The 22,719-nt window shown below is 49.2% G+C and overlaps 1 protein-coding gene across 1 annotated transcript; it reads left to right on the top strand.

The window, feature by feature from the left end:
• Nucleotides 1-625: 625 nt before the first annotated feature.
• Nucleotides 626-19,666, top strand: MAP3K14 (mitogen-activated protein kinase kinase kinase 14; the record flags this gene model as incomplete). Its single annotated transcript, XM_084275348.1, has 15 exons — nt 626-878; nt 1,460-1,529; nt 3,656-3,866; nt 3,980-4,588; nt 5,583-5,720; nt 9,114-9,243; nt 9,949-10,080; nt 10,497-10,601; nt 11,311-11,474; nt 11,808-11,958; nt 12,558-12,908; nt 14,548-14,654; nt 17,277-17,421; nt 18,574-18,674; nt 19,502-19,666. 15 exons carry the CDS (start codon nt 626-628, stop codon nt 19,664-19,666), a joined length of 2,832 nt encoding a protein of 943 aa, XP_084131474.1.
• Nucleotides 19,667-22,719: the final 3,053 nt, after the last annotated feature.

Here is a 22,719-nt window from a genome sequence, read left to right as displayed (position 1 = left end):
CACCAAGTATTTCAGAAGCTATTGGTGATGAAGGGGGAGGAAGGGGAGTGAGGGAGGGGTGCTGCGTGGCAGGCTGGTTGCCTAGCCTTGTTTTATGGGAAGGAAAAGTGAGAAATGGATTGAAGGATGACTGAGTACAAGGAAGAAAGTCATTAGTAGGGTTTTATGGCTGTTCTGTGTGGTGTGAGAGCACAATGTGATTCCTCTATGAGAAAATCTGTGTCTTCTCTTTTTATTCTTTGTGGGGGTGAATGTTATTCCTGTTTAGAACAAGAGTTCCCTCTTCTACATTGTTTCACTGTATTTAAGCTAAGGGAATATACCAAGAGATACCTTTGAAACCTGTGTGGACTCGTACGTTCAGTACTAAGAATAACCTGGGTTATTTGGACCTTCAGAGATACAAGTCAGGGATGGAGAGCTGGCAGTCTGTGTTCCTTTCAGCTCTGTGCTCAGAGGCTGGGCAAGACCTCAATTTGGTGGAAATTATTAATCTGATGCCTTCAGATTGATAAACAGCCTCTGATTTCTCAGGAACTTGAAGCTGCTTCTACCTGTGAAGCATGTTGACAAGTGTTTTGCTTTGGTTTTTTGCTCTTACCCAGTGACTCTCTGAACCTGTGAAATGGCAGTGATGGGAATTACGTGCCAGGGAGCTCCTGATCCAGCTGTCAAGCACAAGAAGGAGCTCACTGCTACCAAGGGGCTGAACGAGACAGCGAGTGAAAAGCAGAGCAGTGTTTGTAAAGTAGAAGATTCAAAGAAGGTCATCTTTCACAGTCAGTGGAAAATCCTGAATGATGTAATCACCAAAGGAACAGCAAAAGAAGAAACAGAAGGAGGCTGTGCATCAATTTCTATTATTGCCCAAGCAGAATGTAAGTAGCAGTGCAGCCTGCTCTTCATTGAGAAAAAGGAATGTGTAACGTGGGATGAGATTTCACTCCCTTTGCACTCCTGGAGAGCTGAGCTGAAATCTATTTGTAAGCCTGAGTGGGGTGGAGTTGATGACACATCCCAGGCTCTATTTAGGAAGCTCATGAAATCTCCTAATAATGTGGCAGCATTCACTGACTAAAGCATAAATAATAGAGCAGCACCTAGCTGCTTTGGGTAGATAGCTCTGTCCTGCTGGGTCATCTGCTCTTGGCTGACTTCTGAACAGTGGGGTGTTTTAATGGGGAGGGGGGAAGAGTAATAAAACAAAAGGAAGCTCTCAGGTGGGAAAGAACTGGGGGATTGGGAGATGGCAGTGCTGGGAAGCCATCCAGTGCTGGGGGAGGAAGAACACAGTGTGGATGCTCTGAGGGTGGATGCTCTGTACATGACAGTGTGGTGGTTTGTCTGGATGGCTCTTGGGTTTAACAAGTTGGTAAGAGTTTGTTCTTGGTCTCCTGTTACAAGGAGAGACTTTGCCTGATACTGAAGACATGTGGTGATCCTGTTTTCTTTCACACAGGTGAAAACAGTCAGGAGTTCAGCCCCACTGTGTCAGAGAGATCCTTCATTGCTCACAGTAAGCGTTACAGGTGAGAAACCTCGCAACATGGATACCCCCTCCTCTGTTGTGTGTACTGGCTTGTTCCAAACCACCCTGGCTCTATCTGCTTACAACAACTTTTCCAAAAGCACTCCTATTTGAATTAGCTGAGGCTTGGGAAGAGTGTACCTTTCCCCAAACATCTTCCTCAAAACCTTTGTGTGTTAGGGGAAAATACAGGTTTAAGCACAAACCACTCCTCAGACCCCCTTGCCATGTCTTCCTGTTGGTGCCCACTGATTTACCACCCCTTGTTGTCTTTTCCCTCCCTTTCTGTGGGGCCAAGGTTGTATTGAAATGACCAAGTGATTCTTTGAGAGGTTTATGAGCTTGCAATAGAAGGATCTATGGGGAACTTTTAACTTTCAGTCTTTTTAACTGAACTGTCCTGATGTTTTTGAAACCATGTTCTACCATCCCCTTTGCAAAGCTGGGGGAAACTTGGGCTGCTGCTAGAAGTAGTCCTGAGAAAAAGGAACTGCTTTGTTTCTGGGGAGGACAGACAAAAGGAGATGAGAGAAGACTTAATGACAGCATCAGTGAAAGAGTTGTGAAGAGAAGCTGAAAGTGGTAAAGGGGGAGTAACAGTTGCAGTGGTAAAACAGGGGCCTGGGACTTGCTTGCCTGAGAGTGAGCAGCTTTCCCTTCCTGAAGCACGTGCTCCTTGTTGGGACTCACACTGCAGCTTTGTTAAGCACCAGAGCTTTACCAAGCAGCTCCAGTGCTCCTTGAAGTGGGTAACAGGGATACAGAATTCCTGCAAGACACCAAATCTGGCTTTGTGACGTGAGGGGTTTGGCAGGTGGGGTTTGATGTGTCGGGTTTGACACTGCCTACTGTTAATGATGTTGCACCATGAACCAACTTTGACCTTATCATTGCCTACAACTACCTGGAGGGAGGTTGTAGAGAGGTGAGTGATGGTCTCTTCAGCCAGGGGACAGGAGATGGGACAAGGGGAAATGGGTTTAAGCTGCCCCAGGGCAGGGTCAGAGCAGATGGGAGGGGAAAGTTCTTCACTGAAAGAGTTGTGGGGCTGTGGCACAGGCTGCCCAGGGAGGGGTCTGAGTCCTCACCCCTGGGTGTATTTAACAGACAAATCAATGAGGTGCTCAGGGATATGAGTTAGCATAGGACAGGGAATGGTTGGACTGGATGATCTTATAGGTCTTTCCCAACCTTGTGATTCTGTAACTGAAGAAATGTGGAGTGATCTGTTTCTTAGAGGGTTTGTGTGGAGCACACGCCAGCTCTGTGCTCAGGCTCAAGGTGATGCAGTAATGCCATCATCTAGAACTCTCCTAGGTGTAGAAAAAGATGGAGAAGTAGGAAAAGCTGGAGAGAGCAATGCTGGCTGTGGACTGCATCACTGCTCAGTAAAGGTGGAGGATAGACCCCGTGGATCAGCAAAATGATTGTAATTTCCTCATTTGAAGATTAAATAACCTGTTTTCTCTTAAAACTCAATTTTAAAAAAATAACTGCTGTAATTAGTATTGAATAACTGTAGGGAAAGGTTCCTCTTGAGAGTGGGATCCATTTGTACAGCCCCCAGTTGGTGCACTGGCCAGTGCTGGTTTGTATTTCCCTGGGAATCATAGCACAGTATCAAGCTATACACACCAGGCTTTTTGAAACTCTTTCATTTGAGTGCACTTCCCTTTAGTGCCCAACCTATTTTTCTTCCAAACAGACATTTCTATTAGGAGCAGCTATTATTAATTTTAACAATTTTTACAAAGTAGATCCTGTTTGTACGTGATCCCTGTGTTTACAGTAAATCACAAGCACAAACTCTCTCAAAAGACCCTGGAGACATTCAGGGCTTTTCCCTCCACTTTGCCAGCTAGTCTTGCTGTTCCTTGTGGAATTTGCAAATCCTGGGAGACCCAATGCTTTGTTTCTCCCTGTATTTCTTTCTTGCAATGCCAGGCATGCTGCTGTACCTTTACATTGAAGTTACAAACGCTGCAATCAGAAGGCAAGAGTCCTGCTCTTTAAATCTCAGGAGGCAGAATTGCTAATTCTTGTTCTTGCTGTGTGGGTCACTGTTAACTGGAGATGTGCTTTCACCGTTCAGATCTAAGAGACTTCATGCCTTTTGGTTTCCAATAGCCGGTCAGACAGTCTTGATCAAATCCCAAACAATGTGGCCCATGCAACGGAGGGGAAGATGGCCCCTACCTCCTGGAGGGGGAGGCACCGTGGGAAGACAAAAAAGAAACGGCACAAGAAAAGATCCAAGCTGAAAATACAACCAGTGACTGCTGGTAGGCGAGGTCCCAGAACTCCAGAACAAGAGAGCTGCACCCCAATTCCCGTCCAGGTGAGAACTCTTAAACCTTCCTTCTGCCCTGCAAGCTCCTGCCAATGCAAGGTTGAGTTTTTTGGGTGGTTGTATTGAGGTTCTTGCTCAGCTCTTCTGTTTTATTTTTCTAGGAGGATGAATCCCACCAAAATACACTTTACAGGAACAGTTTTTGGGGTTCTGAATTTAACAAGGACTTGTTCTACGATCCACTGCCATTTGAGAAACCTGAGAAACTCCTATCCACAGGCAAACTCCATTCACCAAGGAGCCAATACAAAACAGAACTGCACAAGTTGATAAGCCCTATTCAGTGCCTTAATCATGTTTGGAAACGGCACTATCAGAGGGAGAGTGTTCCACAGCCTGAAACTCTCCATCCTTTTCCCTACAACATAATACCCCCTCATTTCCCACACCTGAACAGTCCTCTCCGTGCCATGAAACGGAATGCTCTGGAGACCTACTTTCATGGTGATCTCAACTGTCAAGACAGTGAACATCACTTATCTGGCCTAAACTTAGAATATAGTTTCCCCAAAGGCGTCAACCAGTCCATGAAAACCAGTTCAGACAAGATTTCTGTGGAAGAATATTTGGTTGACGCCTTGAAGGGGAGCGTGAGCCTCGGTGAACCGCAGAATTTAGCCAGCCTAGCCAAGACGTGGAGAGGAGGTGGTCTGGACCTGAAGGAACAGTTTCATGAAGCAGATGAGAATGAAGGCGTGCTACTTAATGAGGTGATCTCCTGACCCTACACACTCATGTCCTGCAAGGCAGAGTTTCCCCAGGGCTTCAGAGGAGAAATAATCTGCATCCATGTGCTAGCTTCTGTAACAAGACTGCATTTTGTGAGAGCAGTTCTTGATGAGGTTTAAGACTTCCAGTTAAAGATGCAGGTTTGGGGTTTTGAAGTATCTGAACCCCTGTCTTAGACTGGTGGCTCTAATTTGTTTGCTCATTCAGGAAATATTCCTGCTTGTCTACGAGAAGTGTTTCTGTGCTTAGTCATTCTTCAAACACGTCTGTCTGTGAAAGAACCCAGTCCCTTCAGGTGAACAGGCTGCAATAATTTATTGGCTATAGATGGCCTGGACTGTGACACAGACAGAAACCAGGGACATGGAGACAATGTAGGTGCCCAGAGCATGTCTGCTGCCTCTGGTAGGAAGCCAGCAACTCTCCCATTGTCCCAAGCTGAACGCAGGGCTCGGGCACAGCAAATGCATGTGAATCCTAGAGGCATGATTCATTTCTTCTGAATTCAGTTCTCTCTAACCACCTCCAACTCCTCTTAGAGGACTTTTCTCTGGAATCAGTGTGGCCCTGTCAGTGCTGTCGGTGGAATTCAGGGTGTCATTTACCTGTCTGAATAAGCTCTCAGTCTACTGACTATAAAAAAGGTTTAGCTCACACGCAGATGTCTACGTTTAGTCATGTGAGTCTTGTTTTGTGTGTAGGATTTAGCTTTGTAGCAATGTCCTGCGTGTGAAGGGAATAGTTTGGAGCTCCAAAGCTAGCCAAATACCAGTGGCCTTTCTTTACAGCAGTGAGGTGTACTTGTTTAGACCAAACAGAAATCCAGTAGGTCCTCCCATATCATTTCATCTCAGAGGTAATTCTGTGCAGGGATTTTTAGAGAGGTGCAGTGTTTTCCATCGTGCTTTTCCTGAAAATGTTGGCTCGACAGTTTCTTTTCTTGCTTCATCTTGTTTTCTGATTTTTAACTTCCAGAAACTAAAGCCAGTGGATTATGAGTACAGAGAAGAGGTTCATTGGACCAAGTGTCACGGTTCTTTGGGCATCGGCTCCTTTGGAGAAGTGTACAAAATAGAAGACAAACAGACAGGATTTCAGTGTGCTGCCAAGAAGGTAATTATGTGTGAGAAAGGGAGTTCCTGATATGAGAAGGTGTATGGAGAAAAGGTCTTCTCCTTCCAGCTGCCACGGACTGTGCCTTACTGTACTGTCACAGTGAAATGCTGCTGTGGTTTTGACCAAGGAAACACTTTGAGGTGATGGCATGGAGAGAAGAAGCAGATGGAGAACCTGTGTGTGCATAGCAAGTCAAGCTTAGCAGTCAGAAATAGGTTGGTTTGGCCTCTGAAGTGTGCTGCCCAAGTGATCTTGGGTTTCATGCTGAGACAGGCCAAGGGAGTGGAGATTTCAGGTGGATCCTGAGTGTGCTTGTTGGGGCTACAGGGTGGAACAGTTCTGAGTTGTCTGCTTATCTAACTAGTCTTGTTTTAAGACACATTTGCTGGAAGTGGTGACATGAGAAAGGAAGTAAGTAGGGCAAACAGAATAAAGTAGGAAAAACACAAGGCAGTGGGTAGGCACTTGGAGCAGAGAGAGCTTTCATCTGCTCAGTGAGTGTCATACACAGTCCTGGCACGTTGGAAGGTTGTGATTTGGTTACAGATGCAGCAAAGGGGGTGTATTTTTCCAGAAGTTGGCATAATAATCCATTGTACACCAAGATATGCCATTGTCACACAATGTATGAAGCATTTGGGATATGATTTAGGTATTGATATACCCAAATATTGGGATATAATCAGGGTATTGACTTGTAGGCAGCCATGAGGAGGCCTCAGAGCTAGAGGCACAGTGATAATGCAAGTATTTGAGGATGTAAACTGTTTTATTTGAACTTAACACTTGAGTAGTTCCACCACCTCAGTGCACTGATCTTTCTCTCATTACTCCAATAGAAAACTTCAACAAGTGTGTGGGAAGTTGTTTGGCTAAGAATATTATACACAAAAAGAATCAGAAGTTGTGCTTTTCAATTTTTAAATATTTGGGGTTTTTTCTTGTTTACATCAGTCAGAGCTGGATGTTATTGCCTGTGGAGAGATGTAAGTGGTGACACTCAGCCAGCTTCTCCAGCTTTTTAACCATTCCTCAGCTATATAGAAGCAAAGATATCTAAGGCATGCAGAAGGCATTTGCATCCTCACATTTTGCATCCTCACATTTTAGATGAGGAATTTTGTGGCAACATGACCAGCTCATTTTCTGACAGTATGTAAATACTTGAAGTTACTTTCCCTTTGCAAATACACAGTCTGAGGAGAAATGGTTGTTACTGGTGGGGTGTGATTTCAGGAAGGAGGAGTGGTAGTGCTGAAAAGGAAGATGTGGAGAGAGTCCAGCGGAGGCTACGGAGATGATTAAAGGACTGGAGCATCTCCCCTGTGAGGAAAGGCTGAGTAAACTGGGACTGTTCAGCCTGTAGAGAAGAAGCCTGAGAGGGGATCTGATCAATGGTTATCAGTATCTGAAGGGTGTGACACAGGGGAAATGGGCAGCCTCTTCTCAGTGTCTGTGGGGACAGGACAAGGGGCAATGGCCTCAAGTTGGAGCACAGGGAGTTCCACACCAATCTGGGGAAGAACTTCTTCCCCGTGAGGGTGAGGGAGCCCTGGGACAGGCTGCCCAGGGGGTGTGGAGTCTCCTTCTCTGGAGAGATTCCAGCCCCGTCTGGACACCGACCTGTGTGACCTGTCCTGGGGAGCTGCTTTGGCAGGGGGTTGTACCTGATGAGCTCTGGAGGTCCCTTCCAACTCCTATGATCCTGTGATTTTAAAATGTCTGTAATTATTTCTTTTGTCCCAATTACTGGAGGATTTTAAAGAATCCTTCTGTAGGAGGATTTCAAAGGATACTGTCCATTAGAAATCATCTTCTCAGATCGAACCCTTAAACCAGTGAGTTCCATCATGCAGTTTGAACACTTACACTGTGATGTTTATCATTTTACATCTGCCACTGTCCTCAATTTCTGCTCTTTGCCTGTGTTAGGCAGAAGGGGACTACCCAACCTCTCACCATGCTTGGTGTTGTAAGCACCTGCTCTCCAAATTCCTGAGATTACAGGAAACTAATGATAGCTGGATTGTTGGCAGTGAAGAACCATGATACATCCTTTTCCCACCAGAATCTTAATGACTCATGTTTTCCTTCTGGTCTTTAGCAAATTCTTGGTTTATTTTGTTTGGCCTAACTTAGTGTAGAGAGTTTTTCTTTAACCATTTTTCTGTGTGGCCTGAGTACCACTGCACTGATCACTGATTGTGGCCACATTTCATATCCCCTCCTGATTTAGGGAGTCTGATTTTTGCCACATACTGCATCACCCTTAATATTTTTCTCCCCTTCCATGAAATCTGCAGGTGTCTATTTTGCCTTCTTAACTGGGGTAGAAATTACCTTCCAGAAATTACCTTCTGGGTGCCACAGGACAAGAGGGACAGGAAACTCTTGGAGAGTGTCCAGAGGAGGCACCAGGGATGGGGAAGGGTCTGGAGGGGAAATCTTATGAGGAGAGGCTGAAGGCCCTGGGTTTGTTCAGCCTGGAGGAGGCTGAGGGGAAACCTCATGTATCTACTGCATGTAGGACAAGGGGTGATGGTTTTCAACTTGAAAAGGAGAGATTTAGGTTGTGCAGTAGGAAAAAGTTCTCCAATATGAAGGTGGTGGGACACTGGTACAGGTCGCCCAGAGAGGTGGCGGAGGCCCCGTCTGTGGAGACATTCAAGGCCAGGCCTGATGGGGCTCTGAGTGACCTGACCTGGTACAGGTGTCCCTGCTCACTGCAGGGTGGGACTAGATGGGCTTTGAAGGTCCCTCCAACCCAACACATTCTATAATTTTCATGGCTTCTTGATGAGGGGGGAGCGAAGGGGCAGCGCTGATCTCTCCCCTCTCTGTGGGGACCAGGGACAGAACCCAAGGGGATGGTGTGAAGCTGCACCAGGGGAGGTTCAGGCTGGGTGTCAGGAAGAGGTTCTGGACTGAGAGGGGGGTCGGGCACTGGCACAGGCTCCCCAGGGAAGGGGTCACAGTCCTGAGCTGGGCTGAGGGCACGAAGCGTCTGGACGATGCCCTCAGTGCAGCTCTGACTGGGCTGGGCCTGTGTGGGGCCTGTGGGACTCGAGGGGCCTTACGGGTCCCTCCCAGCTCAGGGGATTCTCTGCCTCCTGCTGAAGATTGCCAGTCTCACCCATAAGCCAGAGGTGTTGCAACCTGGCCTCTTTTTTGACGAATCTTCTCTTTACTCTGACACTTGAGGATTCAGGGGCTCCCACAGTCCCTGTTCTGAGTGTTCCCACTTACTGCTGTACCCCCAATTTCTGATAACAAAGCTTGTCCTTGTGCTCCTGCCCTTAAACCCTGTGGGACACTGACCCAGGCATGACCAAGGAACGATTCTGTTGGGGTCCATCACAAGTTTTGTCTGGTTCTTCCTTGTTTCTCCAGGTCCAGGTGGAACACTTCCGTGCAGAGGAGCTAACGACATGTGCTGCCATAACAAGTCCTAAAGTTGTCCCCTTGTACGGAGCTGTGAAGGAAGGACCTTGGGTGACCATCTTCATGAAGCTGATGGAGGGTGAGAAAGGAGCAGTCGTAACAGAAGCACCATTGTATCTTTTGAACACAGTGGACATTGATCTCCTCTTCCTCCCACCCCAGTTTTAGATCTGTTCGTTCTCTGGTGTATCCAGAGTGTTGCTAGCATTGATTCCTGAGTGGGTTGGGGGGTAGGGGTGTGTGACCCAGCTGGTCTGCAGACATAGTCTTTCTGGAGGGTGGGGGAATTGTTTCCAGTCCTGTGCTCTGGTCCAGGATGTGTCTCTCTCTAACAGCAGCTGCAGAGTCTCACTGGAACACCTTGCTGGTGCTTGGCTTTCATGTTTATTTGCATGGCACCATATAAAACACGTTGTAGTGGAACAGGGGATACTGTACCAGCAAACCTGGACACTTCCCTGCCTGATGCTCTTTTTTCCAGCCAAGGATCATAGAAAATTCAGCCTGGGAAGAATCAGGTGGTGATCAGTAGCACCTAGAAGTGTCTGATCTGGTCATAGTGTAGTTGCTTTTGATACAAAGCAACGCTGTTAAGCTGACACTAAGTAAAAGGCTTCATGAAAGAGGCCAGTTTCAAGAATAAACAAAAGGAACAGACCCATGGGTGGAAGATAAGGGCTGTCAGACCTGGCAGGTCTCATTTCTTCATCAGAAACAGTGATGCTGATAATGCTGGGAAGAATTTAAAGACAGGCTAACAGTGACTCTCTGGATTCCTTTTTAGGTGGCTCACTAGGTCAGCTAATTAAACAGAGTGGCTGCTTGCCAGAAGACAGAGCCCTAAGTTATTTGGGCCAGGCATTAGAGGGCTTGGAGTATCTTCACGCTCAAAACATTCTCCATGGAGATGTAAAAGGTAGGATGGGACTTACAGCACCTTGTTCTTCCCTTTTTCTTTCAAGAGGCAAACTGCCTGGAGATAAAGTTACCAAGTGACAGAAGGTTATTTCCTGGATTTTCAGCTTTACATTTGAGATCAGAGGTTAACTTGGTCCTGACCAGCTAGGCATGTCATATTTGTCCCCTTTCTTCGTGTTGTTGGTGGGTCTGACAGGCTGTTTGTCCCACCACTGAGGTAGAAGAATCTCCAGGGCAGATAATTAGTAGTGTATGAGTAGAGACAATTCAAGCTGCGTACTTGCTTAAACCAGTGACACTCCATAGGAGCAACAGACCTTGGTTTGGGCTCCAGAAGCTGTAGTTCTGTGGGCTTTTGACTTTTCTTCCTTCTCAGTGCCCATGAGACACTAATCAAAAGCTTCTCCCTGGCAGCGGAGAACGTGCTCTTGTCTGACGATGGCAGCAGGGCTCTTCTGTGCGACTTTGGTCACTCTGCTCACCTTCACCCCGATGGCCTGGGAAAGTGCTTGGTCACAGGTAAGGATTTTTCTGCTGCAATTCTAAAGAATTGCACTACTGACTCATTCTTTCTCCTTGAACATTTACATACAGCTAATTTGCAAGCAACTGTATTTTTCCAGACTTACCGTTGCTCTTGAGTGACACATTTATTGGTATTAATTAGTGTGATGGATCCCACTGACAGGTAGAGTTAACTTCCCTTTGGAAAGGTGGTCCTTATCTCCCAGTCTAGAAGGCTGGAGGTGTGTTTTTTTGGAAGGTGAGGTCAGCACGCTGCATTCAGTGTTTGGTCCCTGCAAGAAACCACATTGAAACTTAACGATGTAACTCTGACTTGTCATGTAACCTCACTAAATAGCTGGGGATGAATCCTGACCTCCACCAAAGCAAAATTCCTCACCAGCTTTTGGGTAGTAAAATTCTATAGTGCTTCTTAACACAGCTCTTGAAAGAGATGGATGTGTTTTCTAATGCCAAGCATTTTGCCTCCCAGATTTGCTTGGAAGGGAAGTTTAATACCCATTCCACATACAAGGGGTGGGACTGGTACAGAGATGTCACCTTTGAACGGTGTATAAGACTGTCCAGTGCTGCTTTTTGGGTTAAGGCAGCTTGTTTCTTGTTTTAACTGCAAAGACAACAAGGCTGCCCTAGGCTTCCCAGCAGTTCCACTGGAACAGTTCTCTAGTTTCCATGCAGTGAGTTTTCATTTGAATGCTTTTAGGGAACTACGTGCCTGGCACGGAGACTCACATGGCTCCAGAGGTGGTGATGGGAAAGCGTTGTGACTCCAAGGTGGATGTCTGGAGCAGCTGCTGTATGATGCTGCACATGCTGAATGGGTGTCACCCTTGGACACAGTATTACAATCACCCACTCTGCCTGAAGGTAAGTGACCCAGCTGGTCTCCAGTCAAAGTTAGTCATGGTACCTAGGTAGAGAGCAGTCATTTTGGTAGGGCTGGTTCTCAGGCTTCTAAGACAATGCCCACCTTGCTTTGGAAGCTGGTCATTTCTTACACATGCTAGGGCTGTTCCTTCCCTATCCTCCTTGTGATCTGGGTGTGACTTTTTAGCATTCAGCTGTAAGAAAATTACTGCTCCAGGTCTCTTGTTAATGCTGTAATTTCAGTTGGAAACGCTGTCAGGGTGGGAAGAACCTTTCTGAAATCAAATGAAGCCTCTCTGGTCTAACCTCTTTCACTTCCTGTTTGTTACACAGATCGCTAAAGAGCCACCTCCTCTGAGGGAAATTCCACCTTCCTGCAACCCTCTCACTGCTGAGATTATTAAAATGGGGCTGGAGAAAGAACCTGTTCAGAGAGCATCTGCCTCTGAACTGAAAACCAAGACCAGTGTCGCCCTTGAAGAAGGTAGAAATGTCCTGTACCTAAAGCTTCTAGTAAAGTGGCTGGTCACTAGTTATGGCAGGGTGGTCCTGTGGGAAATCCCAGCATGTTTTACTCTTTGGTGGATCATTTCCTCAGCCTTCAGTGGTGATGTAGATTTTTGGGTTGATAGCTTTCTGCCTGCAGCAGGGTGTTTCTCACCCAAACAAACTACAGTTTCCTGTGTGCTGTCATGTGCTCTCTCTTCCTTTTGGGCTTGAAGCAGAGGACGTGCTTTGTGTGGGTTTAAGACATGTGCTGTGGCTGGGCTCACATTCAGCTGTGTATCAGCTGCATCTAAAGAGCTAGAGCCAGGTATACAGCAGGACTGAAAGAGGAGGTTTCCTGCATCCTGACCTGTAACTCATACCTGTGCTCCAGGCTTGCCTCTACAACTGTTATTTCAACTTAATCCTGCTGGAGGGTTCTGTAACACAGCAAGAATTTGTAGAGGTGATCTGATTTTGTTTTCTAAAGACATTTTACAGCAAGGTATGGTTGAGGAACTCTTTATGTGAAGGGAAAGTTTTACCTCTCTTTTCTTTCTTTATTTGATAAATGTTTGTGTGCTTTTTGGTTTATAGTGGGAGGTGTGACAAGCCCCTGGAGAGGTGAATACAGAGAGCCCAGACACTTATCTTTGAACAAAGAAATCCACCCACAGACGTCCCTGTCCCCCACAGTGAGCCCAGTTTCTGAGACCGGTTCTGACCCAAAACTACCAGTCAAAGTTTCTTGCCCAAGCCCAGTCCTACCACCACCATCTCTGGAGCAGACAGAGGGAGGTGAAGGAACCCCATGGAACGTGTGCAAGGAGTTATCTGAGACCTGGGATCCTCCACCTCTCTCCTCAACTCCTCTCCCCCTGAAGAGCTGCAGCCACGTGGAAAAAGCAGCAACCATTTCAGAACAAGAGCTCCAGCAGCTGGAAATAGGTAAGTGATGTGCTACGTAGGGAATTCAGCTTCTTGCTTGAATCACAGAAGCACAAGGTTGGAAAAGACCTTTAAGATCATCAAGTCCATCCATTCCCATCCTAAGCTAAACCATATCCCTGAGCACCTCATCTATCCTTTTTTCAAACACATCCAGGGAAGGTGACTCAACCAGCTCCCTGGGCAGCCTGTTCCAGGCCCTGAATTGAAAGAACCAGATAAAAATACAGCTGCTTTCTTTGGGCCTCTTTGACACTTCTAGTTTTTGAGCTAGGATGTCATCTTGTTGATAGTTCCACTCTCATTACACAAATTGCTCAGCCTTCCTTGAAATTACCAAAACTAGTAGTGCTTTGCTAATTAAATACGCCTACAAAGGTGGTGGTCAGGGTTTCCTTCCACTCGCTGAACGGTGGAGCGGCCTTCTGAGAGAGGTGTGGGAACCTCTCCAAAACCAGCCAGTTTCAGGCCTCTGCTACTGTGCACCATGTAAACAGAGTCACAGAACCACAGGGGTTGGAAGGGACCTCCAGAGCCCATCAGATCCAACCCCCTGCCAAAGCAGCTCCCTAGGACAGGTCACACAGGTCGGTGTCCAGACGGGGCTGGAATCTCTCCAGAGAAGGAGACTCCACACCCCCTGGGCAGCCTGTCCCAGGGCTCCCTCACCCTCACTGGGAAGAAGTTCTTCCCCATGTTGGTGTGGAACTCCCTGTGCTCCAACTTGAGGCCATCACCCCTTGTCCTGTCCCCACAGACACTGAGAAGATGCTGGCTGTGTCCCCCTGTGTCCCACACTTGTCCCATGGTGTCTGCAGCCCCAACTTCATGTGGAATCAGAGCTTTTCCAACAGAATTCTTTTAATAAAAGGATACGCCCGTTGGGTGGGAGAGGTCAAATGAAGCAGTACAGTTAAAATCAGCCCACAAATGGCTTTGGGCCTTGGAAAACTTGTAGCCACCAGCCAATAAATGTGATTACCAGCAGCAGTCCAGAGTTTGAAACCCAGTAGTAAATTCAGTGTGAAAATCAGTGAAGTAATAATCCAGTTCTGTTGTCCCAGTGTAACTCAACCTTTTCCTGTTTCTATCCCATAATTTCTAGCCATGGTAGATGAACTCAAAAACCTCAAGCTAGGAGAGAAATGTCTTGAAGTGTAACTGTTGTCCCAGAGCTGAGGAATGGCATTTTGGGGCTTGCTGAGGTCCAACATTCTTCTCAGATAGCTTTGGATCTTCAGCAGCCTCGTAAGGGCTGGGTACTATCACTGCAAGTTCCTGCAAGAGATGGGTACATGAGTTTGACCTTTCCCTGGCTGTGGCGTGGATGGGTCTAGACAGAAGACTGAGAGGTGACATAACAGACAAGAAGTGGGAAATTCTGGGTGCTGGTCCTGTCCCTGGCATTTTGCATGTCATTGCACAATTCATCTGCCCTTTCCTGCTCTGTTTCCCCATTTTCACAGCGGTGACAATCGCCCTCACTTAGCAGAGGAACTGGGTGTTGTGTTTTATGGACACTGATATCAGTGTTTGTTAGATAATGCTGAGGAAGCTCTGGGTATTAACTGGGACTAGAGTGAGGAGGCATGGAAGGAATCCCTACAAATGTCTTCCTTCTCTTTCCTCTTACCTGCAGAACTGTTTCTGAACAGCCTGTCGCAGCCTTACTCGCTGGAAGAGCAGGAGCAAATGCTGTCCTGTCTCAGCATCGACAGCCCCTTCGTGTCGGACGCCAGTGAGAAGGTGAGTGTACTAGAGAGGCTGCTGGCTGTGTTTCTGGGGAGGGGGGGAAGCTCTGACTGATGGACATCTGGAGTTTCTCACGTTTGCTGCTGCTTTTTGATGCCCAGTTGGCTGGACACTGCTTGGGAAAGATCTTTGTCTCAGACAGAGGGGTATTTAGGACTGTAGTTCTTCAGATTGTTTCCTGGCCAGCAGTGATCCCTCTCCTCCAGTAGCTCTCCTGTGCTGTATGCTCACAGCAAGCACCACGTGTTTGGATCTGGAAAATCTCACCAGCCTTGACCCTCTCTGTGCAGAAATAAGAAGCTGAGGAAGCAGTGCTGAGCGTAGGAACCGTTCCACATGGGTTACAGCGTTGGTGGGTGAGGGAAGAGCAACTGTTGTCACCTGCCTGGACTTAGGCAAAGCATTTGACACTGTCCTGTATGACATCCTTGTCTCTACATGGGAGATACATGGATTTGATGGATGGACCACTTGGTGGATAAGGAATTGGCTGGATGGTCGCACTCAAAGCGTTGTGGTCAAGGGCTCGATGTCCAAGTAGAGACCAGTGACAAGTGGGTTCCTCAGGGGTTGGTACTGGGACCAGCACTGTTTAACATCTTTGTCAGCAAGTGCACCCTCAAAAAGTTTCCAATGACACCAAGCTGTGTGGAGCAGTCAGGGTTCTGCAGGGCTGAGATGTTGCCCAGAGGGACCTTTATAGGATGGAGAGATGGAACCAGGTGAACTACATAAAGTTCAACAAGGCCAAGAGCAAAGTCCTGCATGTGGGTCAAGGCAATCCCCAGCACAATGACAGGCTGGGTGGAGAAGGGATGGGGAGCAGCCCTGAGAAGGACTTGCAAGGGTTGAAGGATGAGAAGCTCAACATGGCCCAGCACTGTGTGCTGCCTGCCCAGATAACCACCTGTGTCCTGGGCTACATCCCCAGCAGTGGGACCAGCAGGTTGAGGGGGGATTCTACCCCTCTGCTCCACTTTGGGGAGACCCCCCCTTCAGTGCTCCATCCCATTTGGGGGTCCCCAGGACAAGGAGGAAATAGAGCTGTCCGGAGCAAGTCCCAAGGACCCACAGAGATGATGTGAGGGCTGGAGTCCCTCTGCTCTGGAGCCAGGCTGGGAGAGCCAAAGAAGAAAAGGGCTGCTTCTGGGGAGAGCTCCCAGCCCCTTCCCATCCCTTAAGTTGCTCCAGGAGAGCTGGAGAGGGGCTGGTGCCCAGGGCAGGGAGGGCCAGGCCCAGGGGAATGGCCTTCAGCTGCAGGAGGGGGATGGAGAGGGGCTGGGAGGCAGAAATCCTTCCTGGGGAGGGGGGAGTCCCTGGCACAGGGTGCCCAGAGAAGCTGGGGCTGCCCTGGGATCCCTGGCAGGGTTCAAGGCTGGGTTGGATGGGGCTTGGGGCACCTGGGGCTGGGGGAGTGTCCCTGCCTGTGGCAGGGGCGCACTGCTGGCTCTGAGGGCCCTTCCTACCCAAACCAGTCTGGGATGCTGTGGTTCTAAGCCAGGTTGGACCAAATGACTGTACAGCCCAGGGTTATCTTCCTGTCAGTGGCCACTAAAGGGATGTTTAGGGAAAGACCAGAAGGACAGAGCAGAAGAACAGAGACTCTGCCCTTGGATATTCATTCCCAGCCTATCTGTTCTCTGTTAATGTCTTTTAACCCATTCATACTGGTGATTTACGTGGTCCTAAGTTCCTTAAACACTCAGTTGAAGGAATGGTTTGCCCTTCCCCTGGTGTTCATAGCTCAGGGAATAGCAGTGAGCACGGAGTGGAGCCAGGGCAGGGCACAAACCCTCCAGCACTGTGCTGGGGGCCAGAGCCGGCGCTGTGCAGCCTGCCATCTACAGGAGCCCTTCCTGATGATCACCTCTGTTCCCTCTTTCTGTTCCTCATCTCAGCCCTGCGGTGCCTTTGGAGGAGACCCCTGTGCGGTGTGGAGCCGTGTCACAGCGTGCTGTGCAGGGCAGGATGGGGGTCTCATTAATTTTGTTCCTAATAATGAGCCCTAACATTTCATTTGACTTCTGGCTGGGACTTACCACTGCACTGATGATGTCAGGGTGCCCTTCCCTGACTCCAGGAGAGCTTTTCCAAGCACTGCAGCAGTGTCATGGCTGTTGTTACATACCCCTAACTGGTTTTCCTGTGTGTTACTTGTCACTTACTGACATTTGGATTTTATCCAACCCTTTATTCTCCTCTCACTCCACATGATGTTCTGGAGGTGTTCAAGGCCAGGTTGGATGGGGCCCTGGGCAACCTTGTGTAGCTCCAGGCCTGGAGGTTGGTGGCCCTGCCTGTGGCAGGGGGTTGGAGCTCTGTGATCCTTGGGGTCCCTTCCAACCCAGACCTTTCTATGATAAACCCTCTTTTCTCATCTAACTCCTCAGCTGACCATTGCTTTGACTACTGAGAACACCTCATTATGCTGGAAGCTGTTCCCTCACAACTCATCCCCTTTTCTAGGTGGCAGGGAAACATTAAATCACCCAGGTCCCAGCCTCCCATCCCTGTGGATTTCCACCCCTTTTCCTTCCTGAGATGATTTTAACCTTTATCTCATCCAAACTCATTGTCTTTAGGAACCTTTGACAGACTTAACTCTTCCTTCTGCAGAACTCCATGAAGGCTTCTCACAGCTTGCGGGACACTATGAGCTCTGGGATTCATTCCTGGAACAGCCAGACAGATGGACAGAGCTTCAGCTGGAACAACCTGCTGAACCGCAGTCGGCACACGGACACTCCCAGCTACTTCAACGGTGAGCCTCAAGTTCTAAACTTTGGATCCAGTGCTCAGTTAGCATTTTCTCTGTAGCCAGAGGGGCTGGGACATGGGGTCCTTGAGCTCTTCTTCTCCTTGGGTTGCTGTGTCAGCACTGAAAAGCTCACAGGATGTCAAAAGGCCCAAGCAGCCCCAGGCAGGGTGGGCTGAAGGCACTCAAGGCTGTGTGGTCTCTTAAAAGCCAGAGAAGTTCTGGGGTGCACAGAGTGTGGGTCAGTTTTGTGTGCCTGGCCTCAGGCAGCAGCGTGTCCTCAGGCCAAGAAAGCCCACAGCATCCTGGGGGTGTCAGGAGAAGTGTGGGCAGCAGGTCAGGGAGGGTCTCCTGCCCCCTGGGGAGGCCTCACAGGAATAGTGTGTGTGGTGCTGGGCTCCCTGGGGCAAGGATGACCAGGAGCTGCTGGAGAGGGGACAGCAAAGGGCTACAGAGATGCTGAGGGGACTGGAACATCTCTCTGAGGAAGAGAGGCTGAGGGACTTGGGGCTGTTCAGCCCAGAGAAGAGAAGACTGAGGGGGATCTTCTCAGTGCTGATAAACCCCTGAGGGGTGGGGGCAGGGGGATGGGTCAGTCTGTGTTCAGGGTGCCCAGGGACAGGACAAAGGGCCAAGGGCACAAACTGGAGCAGAGGAAGTCCCACCTAACCCTGAGGAGGAGCTTCTTTGCTGGGAGGGTGTCAGAGCCCTGTGTCAGGCTGCCCAGAGAGGTTGGGGAGTCTCCATCTCTGGAGACATTCCAACCCCATGATCCTGGGCACTGTCCTGTGCAGCCTGCTTGAGGGGATCCTGCTCTGGAGGGTTGGACTGGGTGATTTCCAGAGGTCCCTGCCAGCTCCCACCTCTCTGGGAGTCTGTGACCCACGTGTGCTGTATAAATCTCTACAAAGTAATTTTAGGGACATGTTGAGCGAATCAATACCTCTCTTCAGCTGCTTTCTTGCTAAATCCAGCTCTGTGAGTCAGTGTTGCCTTCAGCAAGCCTCCGTGGTCAGCTAAAGATCTATACAAATGAAATGCTTAATGACAAGACCCAGTTCTTTGGCTGTGAGTGCCTTGCTGCTCTGCTTTCCTGTGTTGGGCTGTGCAGGCTCTGTGCCCACAGCAGAAGGGAGTAACTTCTCTTGCACCTTTCAGGAGTAAAAGTCCAGATCCAGTTGCTAAGTGGAGAAAATCTACACATCAGGGACTTCCACAGGACAAAGGTGGGAGACATTGCCACTGGGATAAGCAGCCAGGTGAGACACAAAGCTGGAAGTCCAGCACTTTGTCTGAGAGCAGTTCCTTCCATAACACCACCTCAGAATGCCTCAAACCTCCCCCCAGCAGCCCTTTCAAAGGTCCTACTGATACATTCAGTAACCTAACTTGGGTGCTGCTGTTGTGAGTGTGATACCAGAAGGTGTCTTCAGAACCATAAGCCCTTGCTAACTGTCACAGGGACCATAGGGATCTCTGTCTTGGAAAGTACCCATGCTGCAGCTTGAAAATCCTTCTCCTCAACTATAAATACTTTCCCCTCTCCCCAAAGAATCACTGTCTGACTTTTCCATCAAGAGCTAAGGACAGCAGGCAGTGTTTGCTTGCAGTGCTCCTAACTTGTTAGGCTGGAGGAGATTGGCAGATTCCAGTGAACCTCAGTGTGAGCCTCTTCAGCAAGTCCTGAAAGGAGCTCCTGGGAGTTTGTGGGGCTGCAGCTCACCTGAGTGTACAATGTGGTGATCACCTCTAAGCAAAGAGGTTGAAGAAGTCCAGAAGTGTTTTAGCAGTGTTGGTTCTCTTTGGCAGATGTTCCCTTGGACATCACAAAGCAAAGTATCACTAGGCTGTGGGGGAATTCAGAATGCCCAAACAGGCAGCTCAGGAGCCACCAGCAATGGTCAGAAACTTGAGTGAGGCCATTTGGCAGCAGGGTGACCGCTACCTACCCCGGTTTCTGAGATGCTTTCTTAGGAGAGGAGGTTAGGATGTTCTCCAGGAGCTTTCCTTGGGTTGGGAAGCTGTTTGCTAGGTTTGATAGAGAGATACAACGTTCTGAAAGAGATCTGTTTGTTCTGTTCCACAGATACCAGTGCCTGCTTTCAGCCTGGTTACTAAAGAAGGCCAGCCAGTTCACTACGACATGGAGGTCCCCGACTCTGGCATCGAGCTGCAGTGCACCCTTGCCCCTGACTGCAGCGTCAGCTGGACATGGCGAGTCAAACACGGTCAGCTGGAGAACAGGCCATGAAGCTGTTCCTGGTTTTGGGAGGTTTTTTTACCTTGTTGAAAGGAGGAATTGCAAAAAGCTTCCACCCACCCCTGCCGTGGAGCACCCAGTGCCGCTGCTGGTGTTTTGTGCTGAAGTAGGATAGCGGTTCAGCAGCTCGCTGCTCTCGGGCCTCACCTCTGTTGTCTGTTCTGATCCAGTTCCAAGACATGTCCTGAGCGCTTAGATCTTCCCCAGAACAGTGGGAATTAACTTGGTTTGGGTGTGTTAGGTTGAGCTTGAGACTGGTGGGTGGAAATTCCTGCTTTTCAGAGGAATGCGATTGTGCTTTTCAGGAGAAAAGGGGGATTGGATGAGAACCCCTTGTTGCTCAGCCTCCAAGGTTAAAGCTGGTACTTGCTGGGCTTGCCCAAAGGAAGAGGTTGGGTATCTTCAGTGAGCTGAGGTTGTTTGTGCTGAGGGGAGCTGGCTAACTTCCTTCCAGCTGGAGGAAAATCTTAACGTTTCTGGAGGCTCTGGGTAGCATCATCTCTACCTCAAGCCTTTGCACGGGGAAAATCGACAGCAGTAACTAGCTGGGTTCTTGGTTTCACCTCCCACCCTTCCCCGCAGACGCTTCCTTCTTGAATCAGAAAAGAACTTGTGTTCCCAGAAAGAGCTTTGCTTGCAGCTCTCATCTTCAGGTCTCCTCCCTGACGCAGGAGCTGGTGCTCTCTGGTGTCACAGCCAAGGTTGTCTGGCAGGTAGGGCAGGAGGAGGGTTTGATGTTCCTCAGTGGGCAGTGCTGGGTGGGCTGTGTTCCTCCATGCTGTCTCCACCACTGCTGTGGGTGGGATTTCACATGAACTGTCCTGTCCAGGCAGCTCCCCCTGGCAAGTGGGGAGTGGACAGCAACTCCAGCAGCTTGGACAAGAGCTGAATTGTGCTGGGGTGTTTATAAACCAGTCTCACTCCCAGTTATCAATCCATCTGGCTGCTCATCCCCTCCACATCCCAGTTCTGTGGGGTGTGTTAGCTCAGCCTGTCTTCACCAGCATTTAACGGGCCGGCACCACGTTTGGTACTGCTCCCCTTCTGTCAGCAGGTGGGGAAGGAGCAGGGTGGGCAGCTGGGCCCACCCTGCCATAAGCTTTGAACTCTCTATTATTTTTTTACTGATTTCTGAATTCTTTGGAGTACACTGAACCTGGGGTGGGTCACATTCAGGTGGGCAGGTGTTGTAATTCCCTCTGTAACCCAGAACAAAACCAGAGGGAGGTGTGAGCTGTGAGTGTTTGGGAGCTGCTCAGAGTCTCTGCCCACCTGGAAATCGCCGTCACTTGATGGTGTGCTGTGGCTCTTCCAGCGTGCCCTACCTCCAGCCAGCCCTGGTTCTGGGGGACACAGCAGTGCAGGAACCTTTGTGGGTTTTCTGAAGTGAAATTCACTTAGAAAACACCTGGGAGAAGTTAAACACTGGGCCTCCCTTCCTGAGGACCTGTGCTCCTTAAGCAACTGCTGCTCTTCCCCTGTGGTCTCCCAGAACGCCACCTGGTTTGGGGACACACAGCAGTGACACCCCTAATCCACAAGTGGTGATGCAGTGAAGGAGTGGAACTCTGGCAAAGGGAAACCTGTCACTGCTGTGGGTAGAGTTTCTATAGCACTTTTTGTTCTGAAGCACTTAATATGTTGTCCAAAATAGACACCTAATTATAGCTGAAGTGCCACATTAGGAGTTTTTTAGTAAACAATTAACACACTGTGCACATCTCTTCCAGGAAGGGGGGCAGGGAGGGGGGGGGAGGTGAGGAGTTTGGCTCAATATTCTTTTTTCAGATGCCATAAACCAGTAAGAATCTTAGGCTCTGGGACAGGAGGGGGTCACATCCCCATCCAAGCATCCCAGGAGCTCCCCAGCACACGATAGGTGCCCCAAGGATGGCTACACCGATGGCTCTCCCTACACCTGGCACCCTTCCTGGGCTTCCTCCGAGGGGAGGAGGAAGAAACAAAAAAACCTGTTGGTTGTTTCTAAGAAGAGGCTGTTGGTGATGTGTCACCGTGACACATCGCTGCTGGTGATGTGTCAGTCCGAAAGCGTGGTCTGGTCCCTTCCCAAAGGCTGCGGCTCGTGGCTTTCGCTGTCGTCTGCAAGATGCTTCCATGTCCAGGTGTTGGGCTTTGTCCCTTGGGGTCTGGCTGGAGTTCCAGGTGGGATGCACCAGCCCTCTGTTCGCAGGACTTCTGAGCTTTACACTTGATTCTATAGCATTAACCTTCATCTCGGCCCGCCTGCGCCAGCGGGCGGCAGGCGCTGAACCCTGGTGCCCCCAGAAGGTCTTTGTTGGGTAGGTGGAGATCAACACGTTCTCCTGAGCTCTCCCACCAGCATTAGCCAGCATCCCCATCCCCGTTCCTTCTGTCCTGACCCTTCACTCCTACTTTCCTGCCACCTCAAGGGAGCAAGTGAGGCCGTGGGTTTCCACCCAGGCACGCAGGCCGTGGCGCCGGCAGGCCCTGCCGCACGGGAAAGACACCTTGGCTCACACCACAAACCACTGGTGCTTTCTTACTGTCCTGAAATGTGGTTTCCCCCCCTCTCAGGAGCATCTCCAAGGGTTTCACAGTTCTGCTACCTACGAGCTTGGGATCTCCTCGACTCCCACTCGCTGCCAGGACAGTTTCCTCTTTCTTTGACTGGTCGTTACTGGCGTCACGAGCATAAGAAAAGTCCAGTTCTCAGCTCAGGGCTGGCTGTGCAATACTGACAAAAGAGAAAGTCAGGAAAGCTTTCACTTATCCACATTAAACTTTGGCTGAAACTGTGTGTAATAACATAACTAGTCTCCAGGAGAGAGCCCCAGTCAAGGGGGGGGGAGGACAGATAGCAGGAGGAGTGATGAGTGCAGGTGGCTTTTGTGTCCCTCCTCCCGTGAGCAATGGCTGGTGGCAGAGCGACACGGAGCCGGTACCGGCTTTGGGATGGGCAGTGCTGGAGTAGAGAAGGTGATGGAATGACTGACAAGCTTGTGTGGACTGAATGACACTTTATAAGAACTGTGATTTTTGAGCAATGAATGGGTTCCACCTGC

The sequence above is a fragment of the Gallinula chloropus genome, assembly GCF_964237585.1.
Source record: "Gallinula chloropus genome assembly, chromosome: 26".
Classification (NCBI taxonomy): Eukaryota; Metazoa; Chordata; class Aves; order Gruiformes; family Rallidae; genus Gallinula; species Gallinula chloropus.
This window is presented reverse-complemented; position numbering and strand designations above follow the sequence as displayed.